General features: G+C 37.6%; 1 protein-coding gene across 1 annotated transcript; it reads left to right on the top strand.

Annotated features, from left to right (window-relative positions):
* Positions 1-387: 387 nt before the first annotated feature.
* On the top strand, positions 388-22,836 carry LOC140232653 (uncharacterized). Its single transcript, XM_072312757.1, has 8 exons — positions 388-489; positions 9,395-9,598; positions 10,479-10,597; positions 11,442-11,711; positions 13,514-14,510; positions 15,657-15,870; positions 18,641-19,270; positions 22,259-22,836. The coding sequence occupies exons 1-8, from the start codon at positions 394-396 to the stop codon at positions 22,267-22,269; spliced, it is 2,541 nt and encodes an 846-aa protein (XP_072168858.1). The 5' UTR covers positions 388-393; the 3' UTR covers positions 22,270-22,836.
* Positions 22,837-22,839: the final 3 nt, after the last annotated feature.

Below are 22,839 nucleotides of genomic sequence, written 5' to 3'. Positions count from 1 at the left end.
AATGTCCGAGTGCAACGGGGGTGCCAGACGACTGGATAAAAGACTAACAAATCCCACGTGCATGCTACATCAACAACAAAATAATAATGCTCGCTTGCGACGAAAATGAAACACTTATTTGAAGTAAGAGCACCTAACGTTATAGTAATGCAACCTTGGTGGTACAATCACAGAGAGGTGGTGCTTCCAATAGATAGAGTTCAGTGGGTGGTATATTGTTGCAGGACGCGAATATTTTTTCCGTACATGGAAACGCTGTGGGACATGTCATGAATCATTCATAAGCTGAAAGACTGAAGTGCGCAAGAGCGTTACAAAAAGTTACGGACTCTCCTATCGACTCGCTCGCGACCGCACAGGCCTACTCTCTCTGTGTAACGTTACACATCTGACATGGAACGTATATGCGATCGAGAACTGTCAAATTTCATCATGATTTCTAAATGCGGGCTGTGTGCACCTGATGTTGACTGTTTCGGTACTTTAGAGGTAAGTTGCAATGTAGTAGACTTTGAGAAACATTGAGATGACTTAGATCTATGACTTGTTTGTTTATACCTGGTATATAGATCTATATAGATCTATAGTTGTTCATTCCCATGGCATATTTAATACACGTCAGAAAAACCTTCTGCATCTACCTTATCATCATTGATCATGTAGCTACCAGTAGGCCTATTACCCTATTATGTGTCTTGCATAAAAGAATATGGAACGTGTTACCCCCAGATGTTAAAGATAGTACCATTTTTTCCAGATTTAAAGTGTTGACTCGGAAGTATTTGCTTCATCGATATTCTCAGTCTCATTGATGCTGCGAGATAGGTCTAGTGTCTACATGACTTCATCTCATCGCTTTCCATAACTTGAGTAACATATAGTCTAGGCCTAAATGCCAATTATGTTTTGCTTTAAAATGCCATAGGTAGTGTGTGTGTGTGTGTGTGTGTGTGTGTGCACTTAGAATCCATCCATGTATGTTAAAGCCACTGTATAATTCTGGTTTATGGTAAATATTAGAAACTCTCCTTTTGAAAGGGTTCTTACCTGTGGAGAAGTGAGGGTTCTGAGACCATACCACAAAGTAAAAAAAAAAAAATAATAATAAAAAAAAATAAATGAATTACTGCTCCCTCTTGTGGTCATATATCACTAGCCGATAAAATAAATTTTTAAATTGACTCGAAGGGGGGGGGGGGGGGGGCAATAGATTTGGTGTCAATTTTTTTTTGGTCTCTGGGGTGTGGTTGCTGCGCTTCTTGAGGGATTCCACTAAAATTATTCTGTGGCTTTAATATGTTTGTATATAATGAGTTGTTATATTACATATCTTAACTTGCCTTTCAGGGGTCTTATTATACAAGCTTGCTTTTCTAAGACCCCTCCACTTTACATCTATAATGCATCTACATGCATTGTCAATTTATATTGAAATATTCTGCAAATTGTTTTAATCGCATATTCAACAATGTATTCCTTGTTACATACAGTATTATTGTTTTTATGTAAATTTTTGTATTGTGGAAACTTTGAATAAACTTGAACTTGAACTTGAACTGCGACCAGCCGCCCGAAACGCGTAGCGTAACTGCGACCAACAGCCCCAAAGCGTAATGGGGCTGCGGACTGTAGCATTCAGGATCATGACAAAGCTAGTATCGCGGATAAATATCAACTTAAAATCGAAAAACTTCTTCAATTTGAAGATTTACAGGTAAAGTTGAAGTGTTGACAACGGGTAACGTGCAACGTTTGGTTCTGCTAATAGTCCCTTTCTATTCGAATTGATGACTTAATGTGACTCGGTCGAGAGGAATTACCTGGGAGAATTACAATGTACAGTGAATTGACGGCCAGCCCATGCGCACACATCACATGCGCACAAATTTCAAATCCATTGACTGGTAGAAAGATGTCGTCAAAACGTCGATCCATTTATGTAGATTATCATTATCTGATACAAACTACTGTCAGTTAACTAATGCTGGTCTTGGTCATGGAAATTACATTGATGTAAGCCTAAAAGAGTAACATATTTAGCCAAACGTGCAATGATATTGACTAACTGTTATATATTGTTGTAAGCTGGGGCCCGTTTCATAAAACTTGTCACCAGTGACAACTTGTCACTCATAGATGTGACAAGCTACTGAAATCCTTGCATCTGATTGGCTGAGAGCAAATTTGTCATAGAAATGTGGCAGTTAATTGTCACTGATGACAAGTTTTATGAAACGGGCCCCTGGATTAATGATGACGCTGACAGTCTCCAGTTGACGTTGCATCGAACAAATCAAACAGTCTCAGTCTGCCGATACATAGAATATGTATAAACTCCGATCCGTATCATCCTCATGCGTACATGTCGAAATGCATCTATACAGAATAACAAATCATACTTGCCAACATTTTCATTTGAGAAAGCGGTAGAATCCAGGATGCCTATGCGAGCAGCGCTAGCTTGAATGCTAATTAAATCTTTCAAAAGCGGTAGTCTATACTGCCAAATGCTGTAGAGTTGGCAAGTATGACAAATTCTATTTTGATTATTTGACATCAAAGAGCTCGCAGAGACTATGTCCATGTCCATTTGTCTCACAAGTAAAAAAAAAATGAAGAATCAATCAAATACAGGTCTGCGTCTTTGTTATTCCCGAGAAAATACAATTCCGTTGTGCCCATGCCAAGGGTTGGCATGGGCACAACGGAATGGTATTTTCTCGGGAATAACAAAGACGCAGACCTGTATTTGATTGATTCTTCATTTTTTTTTTTACTTGTGAGACAAATGGACATGGACATAGTCTCTGCGAGCTCTTTGATGTCAAATAATCAAATTGTACCAAACGCAAGCTGCGCCATTGGCATGGTCACAACGCGCCCTTAACGCATTGATGCAACAATAACAGACTGCATTTCCATTTACCACAAACTTCCCCGCGATTATACATGTATAACACAACCATGTGTTATATAATCCCAATTACATCATATTATTTTCATACCATGATTGTACATAACATAACGAAAAATTCCCCGCTCTTCATATCAAACCATTACAATTTACAGCAATTCCATACAGAGCGGATTAACAGTCACTGTGGAAGATTACAAAAAGTATATTCCAGGAAAGTATGTGTTCCCCACTTTTGAATACAAACGTCGAAATACTGCAAGATTGAACTTTGTATATGAAATCTGCCAAAAGCTGAAACTTTTGAACCTCTTCCAAATTAACAGTACAGTTAATCATGAATACTCATATTTGATACATGGTAATAAAAATTCCGGGCCAAGAGAATAATACATCAATATGTTACAATTTTCTTCAGTTCCGTTTCGATGTAAAACTCGGCCGTCCCACATTGTCAGTTATGTACAGAGTATCCGAGAAAATAAGGCATACAAGCCCGCCAAACATGCTGTAGCAGAACATGTTCTACGTCGTATATAAAAACATACATTAATGCCTGTAGTAATTCAAATTTATATCGAGACACACGATATAGACAAGTCTCTTAGTACATATGCCAAATGCACACAAAAACACAAAACTTCCCTGCGATTATATCATACAACCCGTATGATAATAATCTATTTTCTAAAAGTAATATTTCTCTCAATGAATCAAAATAACACATCACGAAATATCACAGATTATAACCTATACGACTTCATTACGAGGTAGTTTTTGCGAGGCAATTGCAGTTGATATTTTGCAGGGTTGAAGGTCAACAGTTGTTATTTTGCAGGGTTAAAGGTCAGCAGGCAATATTCGTTCGCCTCTGCCGGTTTTCGCCACGTCGCTGCGTGTCGGTTACGCACACCGTACTGTACACAAAACAATGTGTGCAAACAGTGCAATCTTCCAGTTTTCGCCATTCACTTTACACAGGGAGGTGGGAAGAGAAAGAGTGGGATCTCTCTCCCCACCTCCCTGCTTTAAATGTAAATATTCCGAAGAAAACATTCCAGGACGTCGCTGGGTGTCGGTTACACGCACCGCAGAAGGTCGACCACTTACAGCAGCACTACGCGTCAAACAATGACTAGTCCATTTGTGCTCAATAATTGCAGAGTGACCATCAGTTTTACAACGCTCCAAATTTAAACAGAAGTAAAAATAAAGTGTAAAAGCGTTCAGATGTTTGAAGTTCGCCTGTTACAACTACATATCTCTGAAGTTGGAGTTGAATGATATACATTGATGAACAATTTTTTAATTATTCGACATGTTGATGATCTACAGGTAGTCAAACGTGGCTTGATCTATATAGTGTATTGCCGTATTTACATATTTTCTTAATTTACCTAGGGGATAGGTAATAATGATGATATTGACTGGCCTTGAGGGAGATACTGGTAGATAAATATTGCCCGCACTGAAAGAATATTTTCTGGTATCTCCCTCGAGGCCAGTCAATATTATATAAATGTTAGAATTCACTACTAACAAAAATGAGCTTCCCCGCTTTAGCAAGCATATAGTAATAAAGGTAACTTCCCCGCTTTATCATGTTTATGTGTCTTATGAACTCGTATCGTCACGGTCAACAATTTGCTCATTGACAAAACTTCACACAAAAGGGAGCATTCAAAGCATGAATTCTCAACCAGCTATATCTCATTATCAAAAGTTCCTGAATCACTGAACAACCACTAATATTGTCAGAATGCCATGTTGTTCAGCTTCCAACAAAACAATAAAAATAGCTAAAGTTCCTTCGTTTTTCCATGTAAAAGTGATTTCTAATAATTTCATATCACTTTTCTAATATCTCATAAAAAAAATTCGTATCAATCACATATCAAAACAATCGTTGGTTTCTTGCATTGATATTGGATCTCTGAACGTCCATAGTCCATAATTCCACTGATACCTGAGATGTTACACAAGTTTCAACAGTCATGAACGTATACACTGTAAGTGAATCAACTCACAACAAATCCATGAACGGACAACAAATTTCTAACCTGCAGCGACCAAGCTTCCATGAAAATTCGGTCTCCAATTGGACTCCCAGGGCCCCCATGCCGTTCCCTGAACATGACATCCATTCTTCCACACATTACAGATATGTATGCATGCCTCCCTTGTTATTACATCATTGACAACAATGTTACCATCAGTAATATTCCCCTCATTTGAAATTGACTTATTTGGCGCTACGTAAGTGCCTATTGGCTGCACTTTTGGATGCTTTTGGACATCCTGACCTTCATGTGAAAATTCGGGGCCCCTCTTGGTACCCTCTCCTACAGGTTTTGCAATTAGAAGCACCCCAGCATCTAAATCCTTTGCATCAACCCATCCATCACATGATTCATGTCCATGTCCCCCAGCATCAACTTCTGCACCACCCTCGACTACATCAACGCAACCAAGAATCTGCGATCCCCCATCCAAAAGAGTAGATATGACATCCTCCTTCTCCAGTTCAGCTGTATCCGAGGAAAGATCTAGCTGCTGAGCAACTGGGTCAGTGAACACTCCTTGTGTTCCAGCATCAGCACTCCCAGTTTTCAACCCATCTCCCTCTAGCATAGTCATCATAGAGAACTAATAGTGCTTCTCTCCTAAGCACTTCAAATCGGCCTCCCCGATTTTTCATGTGCAAACGCCTCAACAAAATATGTTCCCTCTCATCCCGTGCTCCACTGACAAACTGACTGGACAGAGCTTCATCTCTAAGCTCCCTCAAAGCCGCAGCTTCCTTCTCATCGTCTGCAGCATCTACCAATTTTGCATAAAGATGCATGAGAGCCCTACTGAAGTCTGCCAAGTCTTCACTATCATGTTGAACATGATTATAGAACAAACATCGCAAATAGTGAGAATTCTCTCGACTAAAACACAGACGGAGAGCTCTTACAACCTCTGTAAAACTCTTCCGCTTCTCATTTGACAAACAATAGAGAATCTCCTCTTTTGCTGGCCCTGTGAGGTTGCTCACTAATACTCTAGCCTTTTCCTCATCACTTAAACTGAAAGGCTCGACTGTGAGATTAAACATTTCCATCCAGTTAGAAAAAGGTGTTCCTGTGTCATCTTCACAATACCCACTAAACTTTTCAATCTGTGCATTGCCTAGAGCGAGATTTACACACAACCCTATTGCTTGTTGAAATGATGTCGAAGAGCAATTATCAATTTGCACATCCTTATAAACAAACTGTTCACACATGACTAATTACGCAGTTAAACTGACTAATTAAGACACGTCATTTTCAAACATGAAACGTAATGCCCAAATGGCATCATAGGTCAAAATCTGCATGAAGTCCAATTGGTTTAAATGAAAGTTCAGTATCACCCATTATTTCAGTTATCAAATACTTGTTCAGTGCGTGAGATCCATCGCAGCTCCAACCGTCGCATCCTGATCGATGTTCAGCTGCCCCTGACGTACGCCAGCACTCCGACGTCTACAGCAAACTCTCGATGCACCATCAGCTCCAGTCTCCAGTCTTCTACCGACGAGCCTGATCATCTTGAAGTTGCCTCACAGAGTAGTGTTGCTCTACCAGGGCTGATCAACGTACACCATCAAGATCAAGATCAAGATTGCCCAGCACTCTGCATACTCCTGTCCGCTACCAAAGTGTAGTCAAAACAGCAGGTCTCCTCGGAGCGAAGCTTGGATCATTGTTCTGTCAGACTCGAGGCTGTCATCCCTCAGAGTTCCTCAACTAGATGAACGCCAGTCACTCCGTCAGGCTGTCATCAATCCATCCCACTCCTGACACCATTTGTTGTAAGCTGGATTAATGATGACGCTGACAGTCTCCAGTTGACGTTGCATAAATTTTATTGAACAAATCAAACAGTCTCAGTCTGCCGATACATAGAATATGTATAAACTCCGTATCATCCTCATGCGTACATGTCGAAATGCATCTATACCTGTAGAGTAACAAATTCTATTTTGATTATTCCACATCAAAGAGCTCGCAGAGACTATGTCCATTTGTCTCACAAGTAAAAAAAAAAAGAAAAGAAGAATCAAGTACCTGCGTCTTTGTTATTCCCGAGAAAATACAAGTTGCGTTGTGCCCATGCCAACCAAACGCAAGCTGCGCCATTGGCATGGTCACAACGCGCCCTAAGGCTGCGTTCACATAGAAGTATACTATTCGGGTATTCGGGCTCGTTTTTCGAGGGCACGCGAATAGCTTGAATCGAACAATAGGATTTCCTCACACCGGTTCACATAGGAGGGCACTATTCGAAAGTACCGAATAGCTGCGAAAAGTATAGCAAAGTGGGAATCGAACTTGTTCGATTTTCTTGCAGCGTATACCGTCTCTCGTTTATGAAATAATGACAATTTTGGTCTGGATTTGCCCTTTAGCAAAAATAAGCATGTAGACTGACATTCTGATGCAGTTTAGAAATTGTTAATAAGATTTGCTAGGATGTAGGAGGAAGAAATCCTCACTGCATGGGATGGTGAGTTGACGGTGCGGGTGATGGTGTATTCGGGGCCCGAATAGCGAATGCCGAATAGCGAATACCGAATACCGAATACCGAATACTTCTATGTGAACGCAGCCTAACGCATTGACGCAACAATAACAGACCGCATTTCCATTTACCACAATATTGATTGAAATGGGCAAGTTTGCTACTGTCATACGGGCTTTGGGCTTGATGACTCGAAGCCGATCTGAAGTAAAGTGAAAGTTGGAGATCAGGGGCGTCAAAGCAAAACTGAAAGTGGGGGGGGGGGGGGGGCACAGCAAAAAAGGGCACTAAGTTAGATTTACATGTATCTTATTGTTTTTACTTTTTTTAATGGCATTTCTAAGCTTCCCAGTAGGCCTACTACTGTATGGAGGCATGCGAGGGCAACGATTTCATGTTATGATTGGGTGGGGGGGAGGGGGGGGGGGGCCGAGAACCTAAAGGTCACGAGGGCAATGTGTTTTGAGGCATTGAAGGGGTATATTTGATAATACAGGGCTGCCAACTCTCACGCATTGAGCGTGAGACTCACGCAATTCAACCAATTTTGACTGTCTCACTCTGATAAACGAAATCTCACGCTAAACCCCCAAAATGGAATGTACATGACTACAAAAATAAATATATCTCTAAATTCTCTGATATTCCGAATATCGATACACATGTATGCCCAAGCCCAAAATTTCGAGATTTTCCCGCACGGGTGTAAAGCTTAACCAATAATAATCGTTTTCGGTTCGCGCGCAAAGACGAGCTATTGGATTACGATTGGTTTCTACCTATACCACGTGAGCGTAGCTTGTACTTTTGGCAAATTACAGTACGGTTATGACGTGTGCTTTACATCGCTTTACATACACTGACTGTGTACGTGGTACGTACGGTCACACAGCAGGCCGCCAGGCGCTAGCCAGGAGGTCGCTCCACTCCCTCGCAGTGTCTCACGCCAAACTCTCACTCAAGGTTGGCAGCCCTGATAATATGTGCCGAGCGAAGCGAGAGAGCTGAAAAAAAAAATGTGAATGAATAATAGGAAAAGTTTATTTTGACCTTAAAAATAGACTCTTTCTTTGTCATTTATGTCTGTAACATCATGCTTCTCTGAGAATGTAAAGGGCACTTTGCTGCACTTTTTGGGTATTTAAAAAAGAGGGGGAGGGCATTGTGCCCCCCCGTATCAACGTCCCTCTTCGAGACTGAGACTAATCCAAAAGTATTGGACAATATGTTCTACATGCTATTTGATATGACTCATATGACGTTTCTTGGTAACGATGGAGGACAAGGGAATGAGTGTCCAATATACATACAGAAATTACGAAGGAAAGGTAAAACCTGAGAGACAAGATGAGTATGGCCTTATAAAATTATCTGTTTAACAATCCCCCCTCAAGAAATAAGGATCGTGAAATAGTATGTAATGATTGTAATCATTTTTTTATTATCAATTATAATGTTATTAGTATTAATGTGTATTATTATTATTATTATTATTATTAATGTTGTTTTTGTTGTTATTATTATTATTGTGATTATTATTTTTTTCATTATTACTGTTAACTTTCAATAATATTTTTGTATAATTTTTTCACCTGTTTCTCATTTATGTATTGTAATTCTGTTGGAAATAAATAAAACGAATCAAAATATATTTTTATTATAATAATATTAATTATTATTATCATTATTATTATGATGATGATGACAGTGATGATGGTGATGATGATAATTATTATCAATGATATCATCATCATCATTGATATATATTTTTTTTAATACTTCAAAAAAAGAAGGAGAGTTTTGTCTCAGAACTGGCATTTTGTTTATACTCTTGTTTAAATACAAGTTGGAAATTTATCTGGAATTATAGAGATTCTTTATTATATCGTATGTTGTAGAGATTTGTTCCCTCTCTTTGTTACGTTGCAGAGAATTCTGCCACCACGACATGAACATGTGGTTTGCAGCTTTGAGCCTCTCGATGGGGATAATTTCAAGTGCCAGGTCAGGTTGAAAGTTAGCAGGGAAGAAGAAGCAAAGAACTGGTTAGAAGACTTCAAAATTGGGACTGATTCTACTACATGGAAGGTGGCTAGAACTTACCCAGATGCTGGCAAATTCAACACATTTAGGGTGAGGCCTCCATCACTGCATATTATGAAGTAACATTCACATGGTATCATAATTATTTTGAAGAGCAATATTCATTAACTTTGCAGACAATTGTTGATTTAGTAATGTATATCCTTGTCATTTTTACTGTTTAGATTAATTGTACAATGTAATTAAAACTTGCATTTCTTATCTTATATTATGTATGAGGATTCAACCAGAAAGCTTTTAAACATGACACTTGTTACCATAAACCTTTATAAACCTAAATAAAAATATTAATAATCTTAATAATAATAATAATGATAATAATGATAATAATAATAATAATAATAATATTTTATAACCCTAAATTGTTCCATTTACTGGGTTATCATCCACCCTCCCACTCCCTCTCTCTCTCTTTCTCCTGTCATTTTTATGCCCCCGATTGAAGATCTCGGGGTCATATTGTTTTCATCCTGTCTGTCTGTCTGTCTGTTTGTTTGTCAGTTGTCAACTTTAACCTTCGTTATATCTTTGCTAAGAGATAGAGACTTCATATTTGGCATGCATAGTACTCTTATGAAACTCTTACGACTAACACCAAAGTCAAGGACCTTGTGACCTTCACCGTGACCTTTGACCTCAATTTACTAAATCTTTTAATTTTCACCATAGCTGCCCTCGGGGGCATAGCGTTTCACAAACACATCTTGTTTCTCCTATTCTTTTAAATATTTTTTTCATTCTTGGATGAGGTTTTCTTTACTGCAATGTAAGAATGTGATGTGAAAGGGGTGAACCTACACCTATGCATTTTTTGTAAATAACAGTAAGGATTCTATAGAATTTAACTACACTGAAAGACCATCTTGAATTTCTCTCTTGATCAATGTTTTTAATACTTTTGTTTAATCAGGTCGATCTACGATGTCACCACAACACCAGGTACACCTCAACACGTGGGAAAGTGACTAAAAATACATCTTGTCCTGCCTCAGTATTCATTGTGCTCAAAAGATTCATGAAGCATTCCAGGTATGGATTGATTGATGCATAAAGGTGGCACGATTTTCTTTTCTACTTGACAATGCATTACATGGGTTTGTTAATCGGATAATAGTAACTTTAAATGACTCATTAGTAAGACATTTCAGATCCTTTGTTCGAAATCTTATGCTCGCCCCCTGCAATTCGGATAAATTAATGATACCATTGTAGAGCTGTAGTGTGAACAGGTCACTGTTATTGTTTGTACACTTGTAACTATAGTGTAAACAGGTCATTATATTTAGTGTGAACAGGTTACCCTAATAGTTTACTTAATCATCATCCCATTCTTTCTGTTTACTTACATTCATCTCTTAGTCATCACATTCCATCTGTTTCTTCCATCACCTTCATTACATTCTCTCTACATGCCAGATTCACTCTTCTATCCTTATCCTTTGTTCCTGCTCATGTTCGCTCATACTTCAGTATAGCTATGTTCCTTTTTCTAAGATTGGTTAATCTTTGGAGCTAAGTTCATTAATATTCAAAACATATTTATATTCACAGAATCTTATGTATATTCATATATTTCTTTATGTGCAATCTATATCATTTGAATGTCTATTATTTACCTGTGTTATATCAATGAATATGTAAATATGTATATATGCAAATAAACCCCTGAGATTTAAAGTGAGTGATCCCAGGGCAGTTCAACTCAGGCAATCATCGAGTGAGGGTGTATAAGTCCTGTATTCTCTGCAAGTTTTGAACCATGCCCTTTGGCTTTGCCTACCTGCTCAGGCCCTCCGACACCATGATAGCAGACTGCCTTTAAAATTTTGATTACATAGATCATGTACATTTTGCTTTACATTTCATCTTTTAGGTCTAAGGATTCCCACCTTGAGGAAGGACTCTTGTTCATTGTGACTTTGAACTACGCACACAACCATCCCCTGTCTTGTGCAGATGCGTTGAGGAGGAACGATGTATCGGAAGCCACGGAGGAGAAGCTGAGAAGTCTCTTCGAGCATGGGCACACACCAAGATCCGCTCTGGACTTGTTGAAATATGATCTCCAGGAGGAACATGGAGACAATTACATCTACGCCTCTGCCGATAGGTCCATCTGCCCTGATGTTCAGTTTTGTTACAGGTAAAGTTACAATGGTTTGTAGGGTAAATTGCCAATTCGTCTACTGCCAACTCGTCCACTCATATTTTCTACCTTCATTTAGTCTAATGCCATTCTGTCCATCAACATTTCGCCTAACAACCATTTGGTCCAATAACCACTTTGTCTAATCTTCGTCTATGACCAATTCGTCTATAACTAGTTCATCTAATACCCATTTTCTTTTCATTCATTTTGCCCAATTAAAGGTACTAGCCCACATTTGCAAACCCACGAAAATCAAAACTGCATAAAACAGGTCCAATATGACTTCAAGTACAAGTTATAACAGTAACATACCTCACCTGTCGCTCTTTGTCTATACCATTCGATAAAAGAGAGAAAATCATTGGTTTAAAATCAATTTTCAAACCGGGTCAACCCGACCCAAAATCGAATTACGAGCGCGGGCTATAGCTACGTACATTGTACGTGTAACACGTACGTGGACCGGAGCTAGCGAGCGTTATGCACATGCATACGGATTACGGTGCATTTTCATTTATTTTTATGAAATTAATGGACTAATTGGAATGAAATTTTGCACAGGTGTTACTGCAATCATACCCAAACTCCATGCTAACTATGAGACCAATTGCTGCAGGTTTACAAATGTGGGCTAATACCTTTAACACTTAGTCCAATTAGACCAAACAGTATATGGACTAGATGACTATTGGACCAACTGGTTATTAGACGAAATGGTGAAATGGCAGTTAGACCATGTGGATAGTGGACGAATTGATGGTAGACCAAATGATAGTAGACAAGTTGGTAATTGGACGAATTGGCATTAGACCAATTGAAAATAAACTGTGTTTAGCCGGAGGCATTATATTTTCGGGTCGTCCTTCCGTCCGTCTGTCCCGTTTTCGTTCTCACTCAAAAACTGTTCAATGGATCAACTTCAAACTTGGTTCATGTATGCATATCAGAGTGACAATGAACTGATAAGATTTTGGGGTCTCAAAGGTCAATAGTCAAGGTCACAGAGATCAATAAGATGCATTAAATTGATTTGTCCTCGCAATAACTGAAAAGTCATTTAAACAGATCAACTTCAGACTTGACTCCTGTATGCCTACATGAGTGATGATGAATTGACTCTATTTTGGGGTCTCAAGGTCAATGGTCAAGGTCACTGAGTTCAATTCAATGCATAAAGATAGCATATTCGTGGAATAACTTGAGAACAGTTTGTTGGATAAATTTCAGACTTTGCTCATATATTTGCTATTAGGAGAGACAATGATCTGACTATATTTTGGAGTCAACAAGATCAAAGGTCAAGGTGAAATATGTAATGTTGTTTATGGAAATAGAAAACTAGGCCATATATATCTGGTCTGGCAATGGAGGAAAAATATTCGCATAAAGGAGGCATAGATTTCGACCATGTGTCGTCAAAGATTCATCTAATTTTTTTTTTTTACCAATTCTGAATTTAAAATCTTACATTTTAAAACTTGAAACCACTAACACAAATAGCCTGAGAAATAGTTGATTTGTTAGATTAAATGACATTATTGTCTCTTTTTAAACAGCAAGTAAAGAAATGCACTCTGTGCTCAACATGCAGGGAATTTTTGCCAAGAAAAATATGCTGCTAAATATCATTTTAAAAAAAGTAGGCAGACTGATAGGAGAAATTTCCAAGATACAGATTATTATACGTTTAGAACCTCAAACTTGTTTGTTACAGTTTTGAAGTCAAGAGTATATTGTAGTTCGTGCACTTGATGTTATAGTATTTGTCGTATCGTATTTGTTGCATTTCCTTACAGGTTGTATGCTAAAATCTTCAGGAAACGATATGGAGCAGCATCTGGCGATGAGATGTATGTTGAACTTGAAAGAAAGGTACACGAATTCAACGAAGAACAGGGCCAGTTATGTGCAAAAATTGAAGTGACACCCGAAAGTCAAACCATTGTTGCCATTTGTACCCCCCTTATGAAGAGGGTACATGAAAACATAAAAAATAGTGGCGAGATGATTTTCGTCGATTCAAGTGGGAACTGCGACCGTCACGACAGCCGCATCTTTGTAGTAATAGTATTAACTCACTCATGTGCTGGGGACTTGCCACTTGGAATGATCATAATGACGTCTGAATCAATGCCCACGATCCAAGCAGGATTCAGTCTCCTCCAATCTATCCTACCAGAGAGAGCATTCTTTGGAAGAGGTGCAATGGGGCCACAAGTTGTCATGACGCACGACTGCAAAGCTCTTCGTCAAGGACTACATGCGGTCTATCCCCAGTCAGCGTTGATCCTGTGCGTTTTTCACCTGATGCAGGCCCTCTGGAGATGGTTATGGGATGTACATAACCAAATTCGCAAGCGGGATCGCCCATACCTCCTCAACATCTCGAAGGAGCTCATTTATGCCAACAGCTCCTTGGAACTAGAAACCCGGTTTCAACAGATTCAGGAAGACAAAGTCGCTTCAAGGTATCCGAAATTCAAGGAGCACGTAGCAGATATCTTCGCAAGGCGCGACGCTTGGGCACTTTGTCTCCACCAAACTGCTAACTTGCTGCTGAGAGGAAATGTCTCGAACAACTTTGTTGAGAGTGCGATGCGGGTGATCAAGGAGAAGGTGTTCAATAGACTCAAAGCCTTCAACGTTACCCAGTTGTTCCACTTCCTAGTCACCCGTTTTACTGCGTACTACGAGCGCAGGTTGGTAGATGTGTCAAACAATCGGTTGACGAACCCAGCTCAGTCAAAATACACAGGGAATGTCAAAGACGTCAACGTAGATGCCATTGCAAAGGTATCTTAAAAAGATAAATCACATTTTGCTGATCAAGAAATCATTAAAGGAAATAGAATAAACCCAGTTTTATCTGTTCTTGCCAAACGTGATGCAGGGCAACAGAAGATTGATAAAATTAAGTGACAGATGAAATACTGTAAAAAGTAAGACAAGAGACATGCACGCACAAACTATCAGTTTTGAAATAATTAATCAGATTGAGAAGAAAAAATGGGGAGAGAATATTGTGGTCTTAAGTTTTTCTTACTTGCAAAATATCCAGTATTGCAACATCCAGTATTCCATTTCTTTTGGTATACACCTCATAAATAGTGTAAATATAAAAAAAAAGGAAAAACATAACCTAAACCTTTAAACTATGTTTTTTTACATGGCAATTTTTATACATTGACCGTTTCCATAGCATTCTAATCTATTTTACATAAAAAGAAATATATACATCATAAGAGGGTACTATATCAAGTGAACTAAAAAAAAATACTTATGTGATATGATATCTTAGGTTATGATAGGTAAACTATCAAACGTAAATGCATGCATAAGGAAACAAATGGATAAATTTTAATGAATGAATAAATAAACTGATTTATGACTCCATGTGAATTTGATATACAAGCCAAAGAGACGCAACTTCCTTTGGCATTTGATGAATTAAATATGTTGATTATCAAAGTGATCAATGCGAATTTCACAGTAATCAGTTTGTAAACATCAGGTGTGAGGTTTGTTTGCAATTAACATATTTCCACAAAGTCTCACATCATATAAATTATGGTAATAAATCATCTTGATTTTATTGGTATTAATATTACACTTTCTCCTTTCCTTGTCTTTTCTTACTCCTTTAACTTCTTTATCCCTCTGCGCCTCAGAACAATTACACTAGATCAATAATATGCATTATAAATGTTTTATTATTATTATTATTATTATTATTATTATTATTATTATTATTATTATTATTATTATTATAATTATGATTATTATTATTATTATTATTATTATTATTATTATTATTATTATTAATATTATTATTATTATTATTATTATTATTATTGTTATCGTTATTATTATTGTTGTTGTTATTATTATCATCATTATTGTTATTATTATTACCTTCATTATCAATGCTATCTTACATAGGAAACTGATTCAACTTACACTGTACCCAGTGCGCATTCAGAAGATGTGTACCATGTCAACACCAACTTACAGACCTGTACCTGTCCTAAGGGAGAGAGTGGTGGGCCCTGCAAGCATCAGTATGCAGTGGTGAAGAAGTTCAATGTGACCAACACGAACTTTCTGCCAACCATAACGCCGCATCTCAGGAAACTTTTGTATACAATCGCAACAGGTAATTATGATTTTGGAAAACAATCATTTTGAATTAAAGACACCCCTCAAAGGCTCAGTTTTAAAAAAGAAATAATGCTTATTGAACAGCAAAATGCATGTATGTGTATCATGATGATGATAATGATGATGATGATGACAATAATGATAATAATAATGATAATAATCATGATAATTAAAATAATGATAATAATGATAATAATAATGATAATAATCATGATAATTAAAATAATGATAATAATGATAATAATAATGATAATAATAATAATAATAATAATAATAATAATAATAATAATAATGATAATAATAATAATAATAATAATAATAATAATAATAATAATAATAATAATAATAATAATAATAATAATAATAATAATAAATAACATCATAATTTTTATGCTTCCGTCCACCAAAGGTGGTTGCTGGAGGCATTATGTTTTCGGGTCGTCCGTCCATCCTTCCGTCCGTCTGTCCTGTTTTCGTTCTTGTGATAACTCAAAAGCCATTCAACGAATCAATTTCAAACTTGGCTTGAGTATACATATCGGGGTGACAATGAGCGGATAAGTTTCGGGGTTCTCAAGGTCAAAGTTCAAGGTCTCAGAATTCAATAAAATACATAAAAATGCACCGTTCTCGCGATAACTCCAAATTCCTTTTACGGATCAACCTCAACTTGGCTCATGTGTGCATATACAAGTGACAATGATCTGATTAGCTTTTTGGGTCTCAAGGTTAAAGGTCAAGGTCACAGAATTCAATAAAATACATACATATAAACCCCACTTTTGATGGGGTAAGTAACCCTATGTTTCCCTTTTCTCGTTTGAAAATTGGAGATGTCATTTCCAAGAACTTCTCCCTTATGAGATAAGATTTTATCCATGCTTGGCAAGCCTCAGGCTCACTCCATGGCTTCATGACATCAACAGCTGTCATATTACGTAAGAGCATGATACAGATCTCTGCCTGTGGCAGATCATTCAAAATGAACTAAATTTCCTCAAGTTTTTATTCAGTTGCTTTATGTATATTCTTTTAAGAAATTAAATGGTCATCTGTTTTAAATTTTGAACGAAAAAAAATCGACCCCAAAATAAGGAAAATACAGGGCTAATCAAATGCTGGAAAGAGAGAGAGAGAGAGTGGAAGATACGTGTAGTTCCAGTCACTGCAATTGGGAGTGAGCCATGCAGCTCTCAGGCTGCGTTTATCATCTTTCCCCTGTTTGAAACGGCTTTCAAAAGCAATCTCCAAAGCCCCTTCGAAAGCTGTTTCCAAAGCCCTTTAGAAACAGCTTCCAAAGTAGTTGTGTTTATCAACTCATCCCGAAAACAAAAACTGGCCTTGTCACTGCGCAGCTGCATTGCGCATTTTGACCCGCAACCGCAGTACAAAGCCAGTACAAAGCCGTTCTAAAACAGCTTTGCATTTATCTCGCTTCAAAGGGCTTCTAGAAACAGGTTTCTGGAAACCTGTTTAGGAAAGCACAAATTTGTTGTTTTCAAAAAGGCTTTCCGGACCCCATAATCAAAACAGCTTTGCGTTTATCATCTCGTAAAAATTCCCTGAAAGCCGTTTGGAAAACCTGTTTCTGCCAAGAAAAAGAGTTGATAAATGCACCCTCAGTCTGTTACACACATTTCGCACCAACACTGAATGTCGATACACACACAGCAAGGAGGTAGTGGTACCTCTTTGCACACACACACGCACACACACACACACACACACACAGACAGATATGCACAGTACATGTGTACACTACACATTATGAGGAACCAAAACAATACCATCCCCTCTCATGTGCCCCCAGAGACCCCTGCTGTGGTCATGACTAGCTGTTTAGATTAGACCAGGGTCAATTAAAGGACAAGTTCACCTTCATAGACATGTGGGTTGAGTGAATGCAGCAATATTAGTGGAGCACATCACTGAGAGTTTGAGGAAAATCGGACAATCCTTTCAAAAGTTATGAATTTTTGAAGTTTCTGCTCAGTCACAGCTGGATGAGAAGACTAGTACAGCTCGTGATGTCACACGAGTACAACAATATAAAGAAAGTATAAAGAAAATTCAACATATTTTCACTTTTCTTGCATAATAAAAGAACACTCAACTTCTCTCTTTCAGAAGGCAAGGGGAATAATATTTCCCTTAACATAATGTCAGTAACGAGTCGAAGAAATTTGCACTTTATTCAAAAAACAAAGTTTTGTGAAATTCTCTTTTTATTTTCCTTATACTGTTGTACCCATGTGACATCATACACTGTAGTAGTCTCCTCATTCAGCAGTGATTGCGCAGATGCTTTAAAAATTCATAACTTCTGAACGGATTGTCGGATTTTCCCCAAACTTTCACTGATGTGTTCTACTAATATTGTTGCATTCACTCAATCCATATGTACATGAAGGTGGACTTGTCCTTTAACAGGTGTTTTACATCTTGACTTGAATAGCTCCATTGCTCTCTGCGGGTTCGCGTGCATCAAACGAGAGTCTTTCGTCATGAAATTTGGGTCATGTCTGCATGTTCAAGTGACAAAAGATGGCTTAGACTTTGAGGTCACAAGATCAAAGTTCAAGGTAAAATATGTAATGTTGTTCACGAAAATAGAAAACTAGGCCATATTAAGATTCATCTAGTTTAATATCACAGCAATAATTTCAATTCAAGACGTCCTTAACTTGATATCTGCAATAGAACATGCATAAAAATAGAATAATATTATGCATGATTATAAGACATTATTTGTTCCTCTTTTTCAGGTAGAGATGATGTACCCAATGAATGGTTTGCTAACCTTCACCCTGCCGAGCAAGCCAAGTTTCCTCTTGATGCTGACGAGATGATGGTTGTCTCTACATCACATGATCCTCAGATCGAAAGGCTTGACTCTCTTTCTTTGCAGAGGGATCTTGATAATAATTTCCTTCACAGAGGAAAGAACACGCGGTCTAAGAGCCTTTCAACCAAGCTTGAGGATATGTTTCAAACCCTACGTTTCAAACTTCAAGAGGACAAGGAATCCTTCCACACTCCACTCACAAAGTTCGTTGAGCGGTTTGAACAAATCACTACAGACAGTGCTCTTGTATCTGCCTTGTCGACATTTGGCAAGTATAACGGCCATGCCTTGTCGAAGAAATCTAGACATGTCAGCCAGCGAGCGATGCTCACCTCAACAAAAATTGGTGTCCAGCCCACTGCAGTCAGCAGGAGAAAGACTGCAGTGGGTGGAAGATTGGATCTGATTACTGGGCGCCTAGTAAAAGGAACCCAAAATGAACATGGTTATGCGAGACAGAAGGGCTCCGTCAAGAGAGGCGTCCTTCCAAGGAGTCAGCGCCCAGCGCCACATTTCCCATCACAATGTGTAGAGAGGAATGTGGCACTGGGTAAAAAACACACTTCATCCTGTTAGGATGAAGTGTGTTTTTTCCCTAATACACTCTAAAAAATGAAGTGCTATTTTAGCACTTTTAAGGGCACATATTGTAGGGCCTGCCCTTTTGGTGCTGAATTTTTAGCACTTAAAGGTGCTAACTGTTGTATGCCAATTGCTGTTTTAGCACCTCAAGTGCTAACAAATCAGCACTAAAAGTGCACGTCCCTGTACGTGCCCTTAAAAGTGCTAAAATAGCACTTAATTTTTTAGAATGTACCTCCTTGATTTTTGTCTTGTTCTGCCATGCAGGCGAGACACATGCGCCGCTTTTCCGCGGCGGCGGCGGCGTCAACACAAATCTTCTCGTGGAGGTTAAATTTTTGAAATGTCATCACAATTTCAAAAGTATTTTGTTCCATTACATGAAACTTGGCATTAAGGATGATCATGTATCACTGATCATTCCATATGAATTTCAGATCACATGATTAAGGTCAAAGCTCACTCGAGGTCAGTAAACTTAGAGTGTTTTGGGGCATCAACATCAAAAACTTAACCAAAGGTTAAGATTTTGTTTTCATTTTGATTTTGTTTTTTTAACAATAAGTTTCAAAGTATAGGTTCTTTTTCCTTATAACTTGAGCATAATGATTATCAGGTATTTCCAATCATGTGATGACAACTTCAGGTCACATGACCATTGTCAAAGGTCATTTCAGGTCAATAAAATTTTAGAAAGTTTGATAATTTGTCTTCATTTCAAAATTATTTTCAAAGTATTGCTTCTTTTTCCATGTAACTAGCACATAATGGTTATCAGGTATTCCAATCATGTGACAAGACTTTGGGGTCACATGATCAAGGTCGAAGGTTATTTAAGGTCTATCAACTTACAGAAAATTATATATTTTAGTCTTGATTATAAAATCATTTCATCAAATTCTAAGAAACTTGTTCAAGATAGTATTGAACTTGGACATAATTTATATCAGTTATAACCAATAATGTAATGAGAATTACACTTCACAAGTTATTTGATAAATGATCTTGAATCTTGAATCTTGAATGATGAAGGTCAAAGGTCATTTTAGGTTGTAAACTTACAGTTAATTATATTAGTCATAATTTTAAAGTTATTTAATAAATTCCTGTGAAAGAAGATGGTTATCAGATATCACAATTGTGATGACATAATTTGCAGCATACCAGGTAAAGAATATTCTATGCACATGTTTATAAAGAAAGAATTCTGTGACATTTCAACTGTTTCTAAGTCAAGACAACTACTATTATGAATTGTATAATGAAGGGGAGACTGCCAGAGGCCTTTTACTTGTTTATTTTATTTTATTTTATTTCCACATTCAATTCCATAGCAATCATTCAGTAAATACTTTTCCTAATTTCCAATATCAACAAAATTTACTAAGATGAAAAAATACATTTTTAACCCATAGAGGTACAGTGTTTCCTAAAGCACTTTTACAGTTTCTATTATTCCTGTCTGGAAGCAAGTATAAATGATATATGATCAGAAAGAAAAAAATGTACTGATCAATTTCATACCACGTTCAAATATGTCGTACCGTTTTCAAGTAAAAGCCATTTAAATTCAGCTAATCATGATGTGCTATAAATTTGCAAGACCAGTGAAAACATGTAATCACTATTATAAAATAAAAGTTGGCAATATTTTCTTGAAATTTCAAAAGAATAATTTGTTATAACTCGTGTAATATTCAAAATGTATTTTTCAGACCATGTATGAAGGTAGAAAATTAATGATTGTTGCCAATTTGAGGAGTGAAAGCTGATTAATTTAAACCCATGAAAAGTCGTGTACCTTTATGGGTTAAAAGAGAACCCCCGCCCGTGAATAATATTCGCTTCGAGGACATACTATACCATTACTGCAACATACCGGTGCACTTGTATTGGTCACATACATGCATATTAGGAGAGGTGATCGTGGCTGAATTCATTTGGAAACATAATTATGATGGAGAAAAAAGAACATTTCTTATTTGTCATGGACCCGAGTTGCATGCACTAGCTGTTCCAATTTCACGCCAGTGTAAGATGGGAAAATGTACTAACAGATCTGAAAAGGAAAATGCATGTTATTGACTTTCGAAGTGCCTCATGTATTCACCAAGTACGGTACTTACACTGTAGGCCTACCTGTAGTGATATTGCAACCGATGCAAATTAACCAGAGGTGATGCAAAGAAAAAGTGAATTACATGTATGTCATTTAAACTCCAGACTCCAGACAACCAGTTTGAGAAAAAAAAACAACAACAAAAAAGTATTTTTCGTTGATCCAGCAGCTGCAATTGTTTCCCCATAAAGCCACCATTGCTAGGCTATTGCAACAAAACTACAATAGTAAACGATGGGAATGCTACAATTTTATTCTTTTAAATGTAGAGTGAAAAAAAAAAATGATTTGGGTGTAGTCAATAAAGACTGTGAGGCAATGATATCATCACCTCATTTCACTCACATAATTACCCTGTTACAGTACAAACATGTTAAGTGAAAACATGTGAAAATTTAGAATTCCACACACTTATTGTAGGTCTGACTTTGATCAATACAATGTCCCCTCCTTCAATGTGAGTGTATGCCAACCAACTTGAACATATAATATGTGGAATTGCTTTCCTTGAACAGCTCAGCCAGTTTTATCTGCTACTCTTTTTTTTTTCTTCGGAAATCAGTTGTAGTTTATAATAAAGTTGCATTATATATGTGAAAGCTACTTGTTGTTGGTAAAGATGTCACCTCATCTAATGTGTATATCACATGTGAATGCAATTATAATTGTCTCAGATTGACGAATAACTATTGATAACTATTGATTATTAGACTGATAAAAAATCTTTTATCTGATTTTGATGAAAAATAAGTCAATGTGTGGACAGAGGGCTATGTGTCCACACATCATGTCTGTCCTCGTTTAGCCTTGTTTTGTTTTGTTTTTTTTCCATTTCAGGCCGACACTAAGTAGACTGAGAGTGTGCATGCACAAGCAGGGCTGTGTGTGTGCAGTGGTACGCGTCATTGTACAAATGTCTGAGCAGTGACGGATCCAGAGGGGGCCGCACCGGGCGCGCGCCCCCTCTTGTATTTTTTGTTAAAACAAAAGAAATAAAAAGAAAAAATGGGGGGGGGGGGATGTCTGTAAAGGCACCTCCCCTTTATGGAATTCCTGGATCTACCCCTGCTGAGTGTGGGCTTTGTGCTGTGTACATGTACACGTATGTGTTTGTGTGTATTAAAGAAAAAAAAAAAACACTCTTTATGAGCATATGTATGTTCATTACAAGTACATATTAGGTTATCTGTTCTAATTTCATATAATTCCCTTTGCCTGGGAATGGTATGCACCAAACACCATCCCTAAGGGTTCACACACAATTAACTATAGACTGTTAATGCAAAGAGCAATTTAGCTCTTTGGTTGAAATGTATTATTTTATATGTGTACCCACAACGCTAATGGTTGAACAGCATGCACCAATACACGTATCACACAAACATGACTCAAATTCAGTTGTAGATTTGTGCCTTTGA

Source organism: Diadema setosum, chromosome 9 (genome assembly GCF_964275005.1).
Source record: "Diadema setosum chromosome 9, eeDiaSeto1, whole genome shotgun sequence".
Taxonomy (NCBI): Eukaryota; Metazoa; Echinodermata; class Echinoidea; order Diadematoida; family Diadematidae; genus Diadema; species Diadema setosum.
Note: the sequence above shows the minus strand (reverse complement) of the source record. Positions and strands in the feature narration are given on the sequence as shown.

Bases quoted from the DNA above. Each gene is read 5' to 3' on its own strand.
- LOC140232653 (XM_072312757.1), top strand. From the start codon at position 394: ATGGAACGTATATGCGATCGAGAACTGTCAAATTTCATCATGATTTCT. The intron at 490-9,394 runs GTAAGTTGCAAT...GTTACGTTGCAG, and splicing joins ACTGTTTCGGTACTTTAGAG to AGAATTCTGCCACCACGACA. The intron at 14,511-15,656 runs GTATCTTAAAAA...TATCTTACATAG, and splicing joins ACGTAGATGCCATTGCAAAG to GAAACTGATTCAACTTACAC.